The sequence below is a fragment of the Brachyhypopomus gauderio genome, chromosome 15 (genome assembly GCF_052324685.1).
Source record: "Brachyhypopomus gauderio isolate BG-103 chromosome 15, BGAUD_0.2, whole genome shotgun sequence".
NCBI classification, from domain to species: Eukaryota; Metazoa; Chordata; class Actinopteri; order Gymnotiformes; family Hypopomidae; genus Brachyhypopomus; species Brachyhypopomus gauderio.
This window is the reverse complement of record NC_135225.1, coordinates 10774151-10785912: the sequence shown is the minus strand read 5'-3', so window position 1 is coordinate 10785912 and position 11762 is coordinate 10774151. Positions and strand designations below refer to the sequence as shown.

Sequence of the window (11762 nt, the reverse complement as noted above, 5' to 3'; positions counted from 1 at the left end):
AAATGACAATAGCAAGTAAACAATTTTATAAAAGAATAGTTTATAAACTCGAATTGTTATAAAGTAACTTCGAATTGTTATAAAATAACTATGTGGTCTGGACGCGGCTCTGGTTTTACTCTGCAACCTACTGAGGAGTAGGAGGAAGTTGTGCTGTTGTCGCCATCTACTGTTCTGGAGGCGGTAGTTCAGCAAAGGAATTGGGCAAACGTGTCCTCTACGATTAATTCATGGTGCTTCAGATTAGTTTACGTGCGATTAGTTTTGAGACGCGTAGCGACGCTTGTTCCAGTCTGAGTGGGACTGAGAGAAGTTTGGCACTATCCTATTATTTGCAATATAGGAGTATAAAAAAACCCAGATATCTTTTACTGTAAAATTGTAAATATGGACACTAGAATCAATATGGCATTACAATTATATATTTTACATAATATATGTAAGACAACACACATAAAAAAAAGCATTTATTGCAGCAATTAAATGACTAAACACTGATGATCGTTAGAGCGTTGCAGTTTCTAGTGCTACGTGATTTTGAACCTTTGATTGCTATCTTTTTGGCAAATCATCAGACTGTTCAGGCAATGTCTTTCAACGTTGCAATGCTTCGAATATTTTACCGGCACTATCAGGTCTGGTGATCACTACGTCATTTCCGGGACTGGTACATGAGGCACATCTCCAGGGACAGGTGCACTAAGAGATGAGATTTATGACCGGACACATTAGTTGAAAACACGGATGGTATAAAGGCCTGTCTGTATGCAAGAGGAAAGCGAAGTGTAAAGAAAATTAGATGAGCAGGACTGGCAGGATGCTGTACTGCTTTTCCCATTTGGACAAACATTTTCAAATTAAAACGGCACATCTGGTATCCTGTGTTTTACAAAATTTCATTCAGGCCGGGGCGTGGTAAGAGTGCAGTACCATGGAAATCATGTTGTGTACATCACAGGACTAGAACCAAACCTATGCTGGATCATAGGTAGGATTCCACAGAAATCTTATTTTGGGGCTTTGCAGTTCTCTCATTCTTATGCTCAACATCAAGGCCATTGCAAACTAAAAACAAAAAAACATTTCCTGAGAAGAAAATTGAAAATTCTTATTCGGCCATGATAGCTATAAGCATATACTGTACAAATTATAAATTAAGCATAAAAATGTAAACTTTGTTAATAATGTATGTATATATACATTTATATAAAAACTATATATATTCCTTCTCAGGCCAATATTGAAAGTAAGCTTAATAATTTTGTCAGCTTAAGTCCGATACATGTGTGATGCAAATGAAAAAGGGTTCAGTCTGTATCCGGTTCCCCGGTAGAACTTGTTCTGAAATTCCACCCTGGACACAGAAGTTGGCAAAAAACATTTGACTCAACTAGCAAGTGAAGGTTATTGAATTTGAACATATGCACATATGGATACGATGTGTGTAAATATGCATTCCTACACTAGTCTACCCATATTCACCTGCACTCAGTGCATTCTACCATGCAAAATGCAGCCGGGCCGGAGCCAAAGCTAATCTAATCTTCCGTGTTGAGGGTGATCACATTTCTAACAGCCTACTTACTGATAGGAACTGTGTGGGAGGTGTGTATGTCTCACCAGTGTAGACGCAGGGCATGCAGGAAAGCAGACAACCCTTCCATGATGAGCAGGATAGATACCGTAAGCATGGCAAAGAAAGAAAAGACGACAGCCAGGACTACAGATCCCACGTAGCCTTGCCATGAGAGAGAGATCCTCATTACCATTACCCACAGCACCTCCGAAAGCTCTGAAACGTATGCGCATGTCATTAGCTGCATGAGTTGCTGTGAAACCGCTGCCTCTGAAACCCGATCTGTCTTCCCCACCTCATTCCAGAGCAAAATGACAGGAAGTGCATTTGTCGTGTGTGTAGACTGTAGCCCAAACCCATACGGTCACAGTGGTGTTAGCCTATGTTTGTACAAATGAACTGTGTGTGAATTCTGTAGTCATGCGTGTTACTCACGTGCATGGGCAAGACTAAGGGCCCACAGTCGTAGGTAGGACGCAGTGTTGGAGATGCAGCCCAGGCAATACTCTATAGTATGAATAGCCTGATTCATAAAGACCTCAGCAATGGAAAACTCCTGAGGTACAGAGACATCAAGAGTGATTAAATAGAGTAAATAAACAGTAAACAGTTTTCCTTTAATCTCAAAGGCCCCATCCCTTTCCTGCCCTTGTTTTGGCGCTTCAGTGACTCGCCTTATTCTCTTTCCCTCTTCCTGACTCCAGGTCTCCTTGCTGAACATTGATTGAGCAATGGTCCGAAACTAGGGGGCGCTGTTCTTCCTGTGCCAAAACCACAGAGTCAAATTCCAGTGAGGTAAATGCAAGTCCATCCATGTGCATACCGTGTATATTGTTCACAGATGTCCAGAGCATATTCAGTTGCTCCTACCGCAACCCTGCTCCTGTGTTTCAGATACAGGTGAACTGGCTTCCCAAGTAACAGCACAGGAATGGCACACAAAGCTAAAACCACAAGTAATGTTTGCACCACTATCTGCACACAACAAAGACAAAAACAAACAAAAAAGCACTGAACAATCATCAGGTTTGTGCTTTCCCATATAAGCCTACATTAACAAGGATGCAAGACCTAATGCATTGACTACCTATCCCATCCCACCCATCCGAACAAGGACGCTAGACCTAATGCATTGACTACCTATCCCATCCCACCCATCAGAACAAGGACGCTAGACCTAATGCATTCATAATGGCTGGGGAACTTTGCTGAAACAATATTGTTGATTGAGTGAACCATTATTAACTCTGCAATTACTGCTGGATTTTCATTAAATTAAAAATCTAGGCAGTGTAAGACATTTAAATAGAGTTTGGTCATAATCAAACTGGTTTTTGTTTATATGCATGGGAACAAACACAACCCAAATATGAATCTAAAGTATAAATCGAATATGATGATAGGTGGCGCTATCCCTCACCTGTCCTTTGTAGAGGGGAGGGTTGTCTGGATTCTGGGTAAACAGGAACATGTCTATGAAGTGGATCAATATGCTGGGAGCATGACTTGAGTTGTGCGGCCCAAACGCAACCCACTTAAACACCACCATGCAGACCAGGTACCCAAACAGGCAGAGCATAAACACCAGCTCAGGAATCAAGACCAGGAACACACTGCTCATGTCCCCAAAGTGTCTGCAGAGGGGGAATAAAGGTGAGAGGCCAAATACATTAAGTAAAAGCAGATGAAAAGCAAAGCAGTCACGATTTGATGCAGCCTTCAGGAGTCAGAAATACCAGCAAATATTGTAAATATCACTCACATGTAGTTGAAAAAGGACAAGCAGACTCCAAAAGTCATATGGATCACCCCAATAATGACTGACATCTTCATCTTATACGAATTGAGGAAGGTCAAGTGGTTATTTGCCAGCCGCCAGATCTTTGGAAGGATGGTTCACAGTATGTATGTAAGCGATAAAGAGCTAACAATCTGTTAGTACAGTTGTTTCAAAGGGCTAGACAAAGGATTGTGTCTTACTGGGTCAATGCCAAAAGGGTAAGGCCCCTGGAACACCGCTGTAACATTTGGATCCAGACTGAGGTACTGGTTTTCCTTAAGTGTATCATCACTGAAAGAAAGTTTCAGTGCATGTTTTGAGTTTTTTCAGCTTGACTATACTGCTCACATAATCACAAAGCACTTTTGTAAGTTAAATGGTATATGTATATGTTTTCCTGGGCGTGCATACAATTTATAGAATTTCCACACTAAAGCAAGCTAGGTTATGCTCACAAGGATTTGCCCTTTAGCCAATAAACTACATTCTGTTGTGGTTCTGGTAGACTGAAACTAGGTGTGTGTGCATTAATACATGTATAGACAGGATTACAACCTCCAGTTCATAGGCCTGACACGCCAGCCGGAGGGGAACGGACTGAGACCTCTGCTGAAGCATTCGTTATAAATGGCGCCAGTGTAGATGGAGAAGAGTCCCATTAGCAGAATCAGATAGCGCCCACCAAAGACTGTCCGCCACATCTGCGGCAAGGACGTGTGGGAAGACAGTTTACAAGTGCATTACGTAGCCACTCAAAAGGATCTTACAATGGATGGTGCCGGAACTACTGACCTCGACTTCTTGAGATCCATAAGTAATAAGAGTGAGATTTGACTTGGGTTTGTGGGAACGTACCTCACTGGTGCTGCTTTTCATTTTGGGGTCCCTCTCGTGTAGCACCATCCAGACAGCTGCCAGTGTCATGAGCAAACCATGGCCAACATCCCCAAACATCACCGCAAACAGGAAAGGAAACGTGATGATAGTATACACAGCTGAGGACAAATTAAGAGTATTAACATAACATAGAACGTTAACATCCTCAGTGCCGAAGGAGAATAAGCAAAACTAGCTGAACAGTATGGCAAGTGTTTACAGGCTTGAACAGCCAGTTTTACAGAACAAGCCAGTAGTGTACATGTCCACACGTGTGTGCGCAGGTGTGATACCTGGGTTGACTTCTCTGTAGCATGCCACACCATAAGCCTCCACAATGCTCTGGAAGCCAGTGGTGAAAGCATTGGTGTTGAAGAGGGTGGGGGGAGAGGTGGGGGCAGGCAGGCGGTTGTAGAACGACTCCACACTGCTCCCACTCTTCCTCTGCAAACCACAGGAGGAACAAGAAAAGCACACATAAATAACTGCTTAAATAACGAATTTGTGAATTAGTCTTGTCTCTATAGCATAGCTGAAAGTTGTTATAGCATTTTTTATACTGTGGACTTGTTATAACAATTTTGGCATGAAGCTACATGTCCTTTTGGGCCTTGACCTGGCGCTGGCTCCATCTTAACTGTTCCTTTTTGCTTAGGGTCAGAGATGTCATGGGCACCTGGGGCGTAAACCTATTCATTCTGGCAGACCACAATCCAGAAACAAGTGCATGTCATAGTGGAGTGCTGTGTGAGTGTGCCCTGTGCCCTCACCGTGCCCTCTGCCAGGGCGCTCTGTAGCAGGAGCAACCTGCTCACGGGGCACCAGGCCTCAGCGATCAGGCACTTGTCTGTCACAGAGGGACTACACAGGTTCAGGATCGCCTGCACCGCCTTGCACTTCTGCACGCGCACCCTCCACTGTGGCAGCGCACACACGCAGCGGGCCAGGAGCTGCTGCATGTAGCACTCTGTCTGAGAGAGCACCTATACACACACACAAGTCAGCACTAAAAAAGTGAGAACCACTTGCTTTACCTACTTTTTTGATACAGGATACAAGTTATTATATCAGGGTTTATTGCTTGTATTGTCCATCGTTACTGTCTTACAGTTCTGAGGTCAACGATTCTGTCCTGCAGCCCCCGTAGTATTTCGTCTCTCTCCTCTGAACACTCCGGGTAAGCAAAAGTGTGTGTGTGGAAACTGTTAAGAGTGGCAACAGAGACGCAAGTGAAAAAGAGCAGACTAAGAGGCATGAGTGAAGTGAAAGGATATGTATGATAACACTATAAGGAGGAATTATGTAGTACCAGTCACAGATCTTCTTTACTTTCTGGCCAATCTGGTTGCCCCAGAAGGATATGAGAAACACTCTCCACTGCACCATCTCCCTCTGTGTTTGGAAAGAACAATGTTTCCATGAACTGTACATCACTATGGTGACACAGAGGCTGTTTCCTCATGTTCGTTCCTTCTTTCTTACCGTGTCTTCTTCCTCAAGCTTCTCGTCCATCTCCCAGAAGTCTGCGATGATGAAGCCACGGCAGGCTCGCCACAGCAGCCTCTCGAAGGCGGCGGCCTTCCACGGGTGGACCACACCGGCCACAAAACTACAACACACGAGAGCTTGCATGACTCTCTGAACATGCAGCTGTCAGCAGCGCATTTCCAGGTATGCGCGCCATGATCATATTTCACTGTATTGTACCGTTACTTCAGCTCACCTCAATCTGATGTCTTGACCATTATCTAAAAGAGCCGTGGTTTCCAGAGTACGCAGAGAGACCTATAAAAAAATAATTAAAAAAACACAAGTGAAATACTATATGTGTGAATATAGTGGCGATATGTTAACAGTAGAATGCAATGCATTGATGCAAATGGAGCCCGCACCTGTGTGGCTGTGAGCAGGTGGGTCTGGACAAGAACACCTTGGTACTGACTGAGCCGGCTCAGCTGGTTCCGTAGACTGTCTCTGTTCCTTGACACCTAGAGCTCAACAAGACCAGGGCAGTAAATTCCACTGAGCAAACAGAACACAAGGAGACCTGGAGCCTCCTAGGGTAAGACTCATTAAGACGGTCTAATCATGGCTGCTAGTACGACTACTGTACTACTGCCCCTGACTGTTTCTCTCACTTCTCTGAGTTCTCTGGCCAGTCTCTCGCTCTCCTCCTCGATTGTGAGAAGCTCTCTGGGTTGAGGAGCTGGGGGTAGTGGGCTGGGAAGGGGAAGAGGTCCAGACAAGGGAGGAGAGAGACAGCCATTGATCTCCTGTTCCAGGAACGCTGAGCAAAGGATAAACACAAGAAGAGAAAGAGACGAGGAAGGGAAAGAGTTGAAATGAAGGTAAACAATAACTGTCCATGTTGAATTCTAATGTTTTTATGCATTAAAATTACTGTAATTTGTAACTTTTTTTTTGCTGTGTGGGTGATTAGGTCTGAGGAAGACCATAAACACTCACAGAAAGTCTTCTCCATTTCTTCACATCTTCTCACTTCTGAGACAAACTTTCTCTGAAAGGCATTCACACTGGGGTTCAGCTGAGGACATGGAACAGAGAAAGAAGAACAGATTAGTATGATGCATACACAGAGAAAAGGCAGGAATAAAGAATAGTGTAGACAATTGATTATAGAAGAAATTTAATCTGACTGCAGTCTGTTGCTATTAATTATATGTTGTTCACTCAGTGTTACTAAACTTACATCTCTGAATTCCACAATCCCTAGCTCTCCCAGCTCGCTAACACAATTGTAGGCAGATCCCGACTGTAGGAAGAGTTGGACCAAACAGACCTCCTCACTGCGGAATAATGACCCCATGGTAATCTGAAAATATCCAAAATCTCTATTACCAACACGTCTATATAAACATATATACTGTTTGTCTCCCACCCAAAGTTCAAATTAAATGTATGTATGCCACTGGAAGGGTCGCCTTGAACTTACATGACCTTAGAGGTTTAGCCAGGCATCATTTGAATTTAGGCAGGAATCTGAGGGAAGCCTGTGCTGCAAATAACAAATTTAATTTGGCGATTTTTTGAAAGAGGATGGACACACCCTGATCTGTATGACAAAGACAGCAATGTGAGGGGACAGAACCTAAATCAGAGTCATCTGAGACTGGTGTAGTTTGCCCTCTAGCAGGATTACACTCACAATAAACACATCCTGTAAGAATTCTGTTTCTGTATCAGTTTTACGATTTCAAAGAGAGAATAAAGTGTTAATGGGAGTAATCAATGACAGAAATTGTCTAATAGCTCCTATAAAGTACGTTACTTTTCAAAAAGGGCACAGGCCTGTAGCTTATCCAGTTAACTATCATACATTTGTAATTGCTGCATAGTACATCTAGTACTACATACAATACATCTAGTTCTATTGTCATAAAACTAGCTAAAATTCTTCTATGAAGGTGATATGTTAGCAAGGAACTTTACCCACTCCTTCACAACAGAGTACAGAGAGACAAGGACCTGAATGAACGATTATATGTTGAATCTGATTAAACAACGCATAAAAATGTTAGTTTGAGTGACCTTGTACTGAAGCACTCATCACTATTAGCATACAGGTGTACTGTGGCATTGGCCAGCAAGTTAGGCTAGCTGTGCTGTCCCAACATGGCCAAAATCAAGCTAGCTACGTTAGCACGCCACTAGCCTACAAAATGGGGAGCTGCCAAACCAAATTGGCTGAACAAATTAACTAGCTATTTACAGTCAGAATCGGAGTGTCGGCAAATCTATTACTTGTCAACGCACTGCAGCCAGCTGTTTAGACATGAACGGTTTTACCGTTAGCTAGCTAACCTGAGGTAAGATGCGCTGCGCGAGCATACCGTTACAAGCGGGTGGGTTGGCGCGCGAGAGCCTGTTCCGTTCCCAGCATCAAAACAAACAGCAGCGCAGCATCTCCGCGACGTCGCCAGCGCGCGTCCGCCCGCGTGTCCCTCAACGGTATGACCGCTTCACTGGGGATACCGCACGTCTATGTAGACCTTTTAAAACCTAATAAGCTGGCTAACTAAATATTTGAAAGAAATTCTTAAACGTGGGGAAAGATAACTTACTTCACCGGATGTCATTCGGTGGTAATCTATTAAAAAAATTCGTTCCAATCAGAAAGCTACTTCCGCTTGTTCATAGTGAATGCAGTCATTGTGGTGTGAATACAAAAGCTCACATTTCCATCTGCCTGCTAACAAAACTTGTAAGCATAGGCTATTGTACCTCTATCCATATGGGCAATGCCTGTACTGTTAAACCATCGTTCTGTGTCACGTTACTTCCTATAAACCCGCACGCCAAACGCTGGACAAGTGAACTCTCCGTACCAAAGCACTGATGCCTTTCTTACTGACAAGACACGGTGTTAGGTTTCTGAAATCGTCTTTTAGACGTAGATCAAAACCATCTGGGTTGATAAACAACATTATACATTTGTTCAGCCCTCAGTTGTAGGAAACAGATTCACAACACACAGGTGTAAGGAAAGAGTTCCAACCAAATAACAAACCAATAAGATGTGTCTTAAGACAATTGCGTAAGAATAATAAAACATATGTATGAGAGGAGGTACAGTAGGGGTAATGGAAAAAGGGGTAATGACTGGGAGAGAGAGAAGTTCTAAATGAGGAGCTGAAATACAGGTAAGGGAGTGAACAGAATGTGTTCTGAGGGTCTAAGACAGTAAATCACAAATCCCTTTGCACACTGTATATTCTCCCTTTATAAAACTAATGAAAAATTCAGTGGTTTTATTTACTGAAATATTTTACTGTAATACAGTTGTACAGTTGTATCAAGATCTTCTAACAGGGAGCGTGCTTCACATATTCTATTTTTAAAAGACATTAAAACAAAACTAAGAAATGTCAGGAGAGCATTAATAATACACACACTCTACTCACAAAAGGCTATGGATATACCATAATGCAACCACATCTGTCAGCCATCTTTTGTGACAACCACTTCAGGGGGGCAGTCATCGCCTGGAGGTTAGGGAACTGGTCTTGTGATCGGAAGGTCGTGGGTTCGATTCCCAGACCTAAGGCCATGACTGAGGTGCCCTTGAGCAAGGCACCTAATCCCAACTGCTCCCCGGGCGCCGGGCTAGGGCTGCCCACCGCTCTGGGTACGTGTGATCCACAGCCCCCTAGTAATCACTAGTGTGTGTGTGTGTTCTGACTGCACAGATGGGTTAAAAGCGGAGGAAAATTTTCAATTGGGGTGTAAAAATCACAATTGATGAAATATGGCACATTTACATTTACTTCACCAGTGTCAGCTTGATCCAGAACCTGCATGCAAAGTCAAGGCGATGGTACTTTCCCCTGTTTGGATATGTGCCTGACCTGTGCATCTCAAACTCCTGGCTGGTCTACAAGAGAGACTGTGAGTTAGTGAAATAGAAACCATGCCTCTCAAAAGATTTCACCTGGCAGTTGTTTACACGCTGAAACAAGTCAACAAGGCCACATCCTGGGCTGGCAAACCTGCCCCCCCCCCCCCCCCCCCCCCCCCCATTGATGTCACTGAATAAACGCTACACCCCACGACCCCCAGAACCACAACCAGATGTGTGGTATGACAACAGTGGACACATGCTACGTCACAGTGACAAGCGGGGGTGGTGCAGGCTATGTCCAAGGGGCGTGTCAAGATGAAAATGTGAGAAATGCAATGTGTTTTTTGTGTCTGAATGGAAACCAGAAATGCTTCACAGCATACCACAAATAAACAGAATGAAATGAAGAAGAAAGCATTGATGACATCTGTTTAAAAGTTTAAGAGTTAAGAAATGTACCATATTATTGCACTTTCAAAACGAAAAATTGTATTTATTGCTTGTTTTATTTGTTTTACCATAACCCGCCATCTCAACCTTTTGGTAGAGGCATATATTTAATAAACTGTGAGGTCTTTGAAAAATAACAGAATTTTACTTTTTATTACTAACCATAAACATACATAAAAACCTTTAAAAAATTCCATAGCTTTTTTCTTGGTGTGGATACTAAAGGATTAATATGAACTCTGGATTTATTACTGTGTCTGGTCACCATGGCTTTTGTGGACTGTTCTATGGATTGTTTATCTATTGTTGTTATTAAAGACACTTGCTGATCGTATTGCTTTGTGCTTAGCTTATCTTTTTGTCACTGGCTACCTATGAAACTCCAAATCTGAATTGGTTGTTCCTCTCTTAAAAGGTGGAGATTACAGTCTTCAATAATTACAGATCTCTCAAGAGAGTATAGAGTGCGTGATCTTAGACCCCAGTTCTCTGTACTTCCCACATTACCACTATAGGGTGCTACAGGTTGGTGACTTCATCCACATAGGGAACTGTATCTTGTTCGCTAGATCAAATTTAAACCTGCCAGATGGGTTTTACTGGCTGTCTTTTCATCTTGCATATATCTTAACCTGTGTATTGGTCTGGTTCCTGTTGTGTGTCTCTTGTAATTCTCTGTCACTGTCGCTCTCCACAGTAACCCTTGGCTCACATTAAGTCAGTGCTAACCTCCCAAGATTGTTCAGTAAAAGCACATGTAATGAATATGTTCTGGCAGACGCAGGAAAGGGCACAGCCACTGGGTGGAGGTTTTTAATAGGAAGAAGCAGTTGGTGCTTTACAGAAAACAAACAAATAGCTTTTGTTATGGAGCATTTGGCCAAAGATACTGCTGTAGACTAGATTCAACTTGAATTCTGCTGGTAGCTTCTAAAAAGTTTCTTTGCAAAACTCCTGAACTTTCTATTCACATAGATGGCATAGTTGTTAAATGGCAATCACAGCAAAACTACACAAAAAATGTAACAAAACTGTAATGTTGTAGTTAATGTGGTATTTTTATAATTACTTTATACAAGAGAAATGTCTTTTTGTCATTGTGTTTTTGAAGTGGAGCGTCCAGATTGCTTTGGGGTAAAGTCAGGGGCCTTGATGTCAGCATGACAAAGAGGCATGGCTTAAAACCATTGAACCCATCCCTATAGGTAGGTAAATTATCTGAAGAGCAGCAAATAAAAAATCAAGTCAAATTGGTTTAATTGTCACATCACACAAACGGGATGTAGGTTGATGAAAAGCTGAAGTGCAAACTCTGGCAGTAATTAACAAATATCTCTGTCATTATGGTACTTACAAAGTCTGGGGGAGAGAACAGAAGGATGTATACACACCGCTAAAGACCTAATAGGTAGAAGAGAACAGACATGTTCATTCATCATGCATTCATTGGACATCCTGTGCACCACTGCAAACAACCCTGAGTATGTAAAACAGTGCAGCATGAATGGGGTGGCAGTAGTATCACTAGATGTTCCATTTTTTGACTAAGCTAGACCAAGCTAACTTGACATTGCTATAAAGAGCAGAGTAAGACAGGTGTCATGTTGGTGGTCATACTGGTGGGATTGTCCATGTGAGTGTGGATGTGCCAGTGTACAGGCCATACTGGAATTCTACTGACTAATGAGGTCTGATGGCCTATGGAAAGAAACCATCTTCCA

The 11762-nt window shown here is 42.7% G+C and overlaps 1 protein-coding gene across 8 annotated transcripts; it reads right to left on the bottom strand.

The window, feature by feature from the left end:
• Positions 1–454: 454 nt before the first annotated feature.
• Positions 455–8465, bottom strand: tcirg1a (T cell immune regulator 1, ATPase H+ transporting V0 subunit a3a). 8 transcript variants are annotated; one of them, XM_076975525.1, is made up of 22 exons: positions 8315–8465; positions 7186–7248; positions 6943–7065; positions 6699–6777; positions 6371–6519; positions 6125–6220; positions 5956–6017; positions 5715–5841; positions 5542–5624; positions 5341–5434; positions 5003–5215; positions 4526–4676; positions 4212–4351; positions 3912–4057; positions 3557–3647; positions 3339–3457; positions 2997–3210; positions 2447–2551; positions 2251–2337; positions 2012–2132; positions 1621–1792; positions 455–1354 (listed from the first exon to the last, which is right to left on the bottom strand). In XM_076975525.1, the coding sequence occupies exons 3-22, from the start codon at positions 7057–7059 to the stop codon at positions 1270–1272; spliced, it is 2451 nt and encodes an 816-aa protein (XP_076831640.1). In that variant the 5' UTR covers positions 7060–7065; positions 7186–7248; positions 8315–8465; the 3' UTR covers positions 455–1269. The 8 variants fall into 8 exon arrangements, with proteins under 8 accessions (XP_076831640.1, XP_076831641.1, XP_076831636.1 ...); XM_076975526.1 differs by having other exon boundaries at positions 7186–7243; XM_076975521.1 differs by lacking the exon at positions 8315–8465 and adding an exon at positions 8055–8308.
• Between the last annotated feature and the right edge of the window lie 3297 nt (positions 8466–11762).

Coding starts and splice junctions, on each gene's coding strand:
- tcirg1a (XM_076975525.1), bottom strand. CDS start 7,059: ATGGGGTCATTATTCCGCAGTGAGGAGGTCTGTTTGGTCCAACTCTTC. Junction 6,221..6,370: donor TGGCCAGAGAACTCAGAGAA/GTGAGAGAAACA, acceptor GTTGAGCTCTAG/GTGTCAAGGAACAGAGACAG. Junction 4,677..5,002: donor GCGCCCTGGCAGAGGGCACG/GTGAGGGCACAG, acceptor TGTGGTTTGCAG/AGGAAGAGTGGGAGCAGTGT.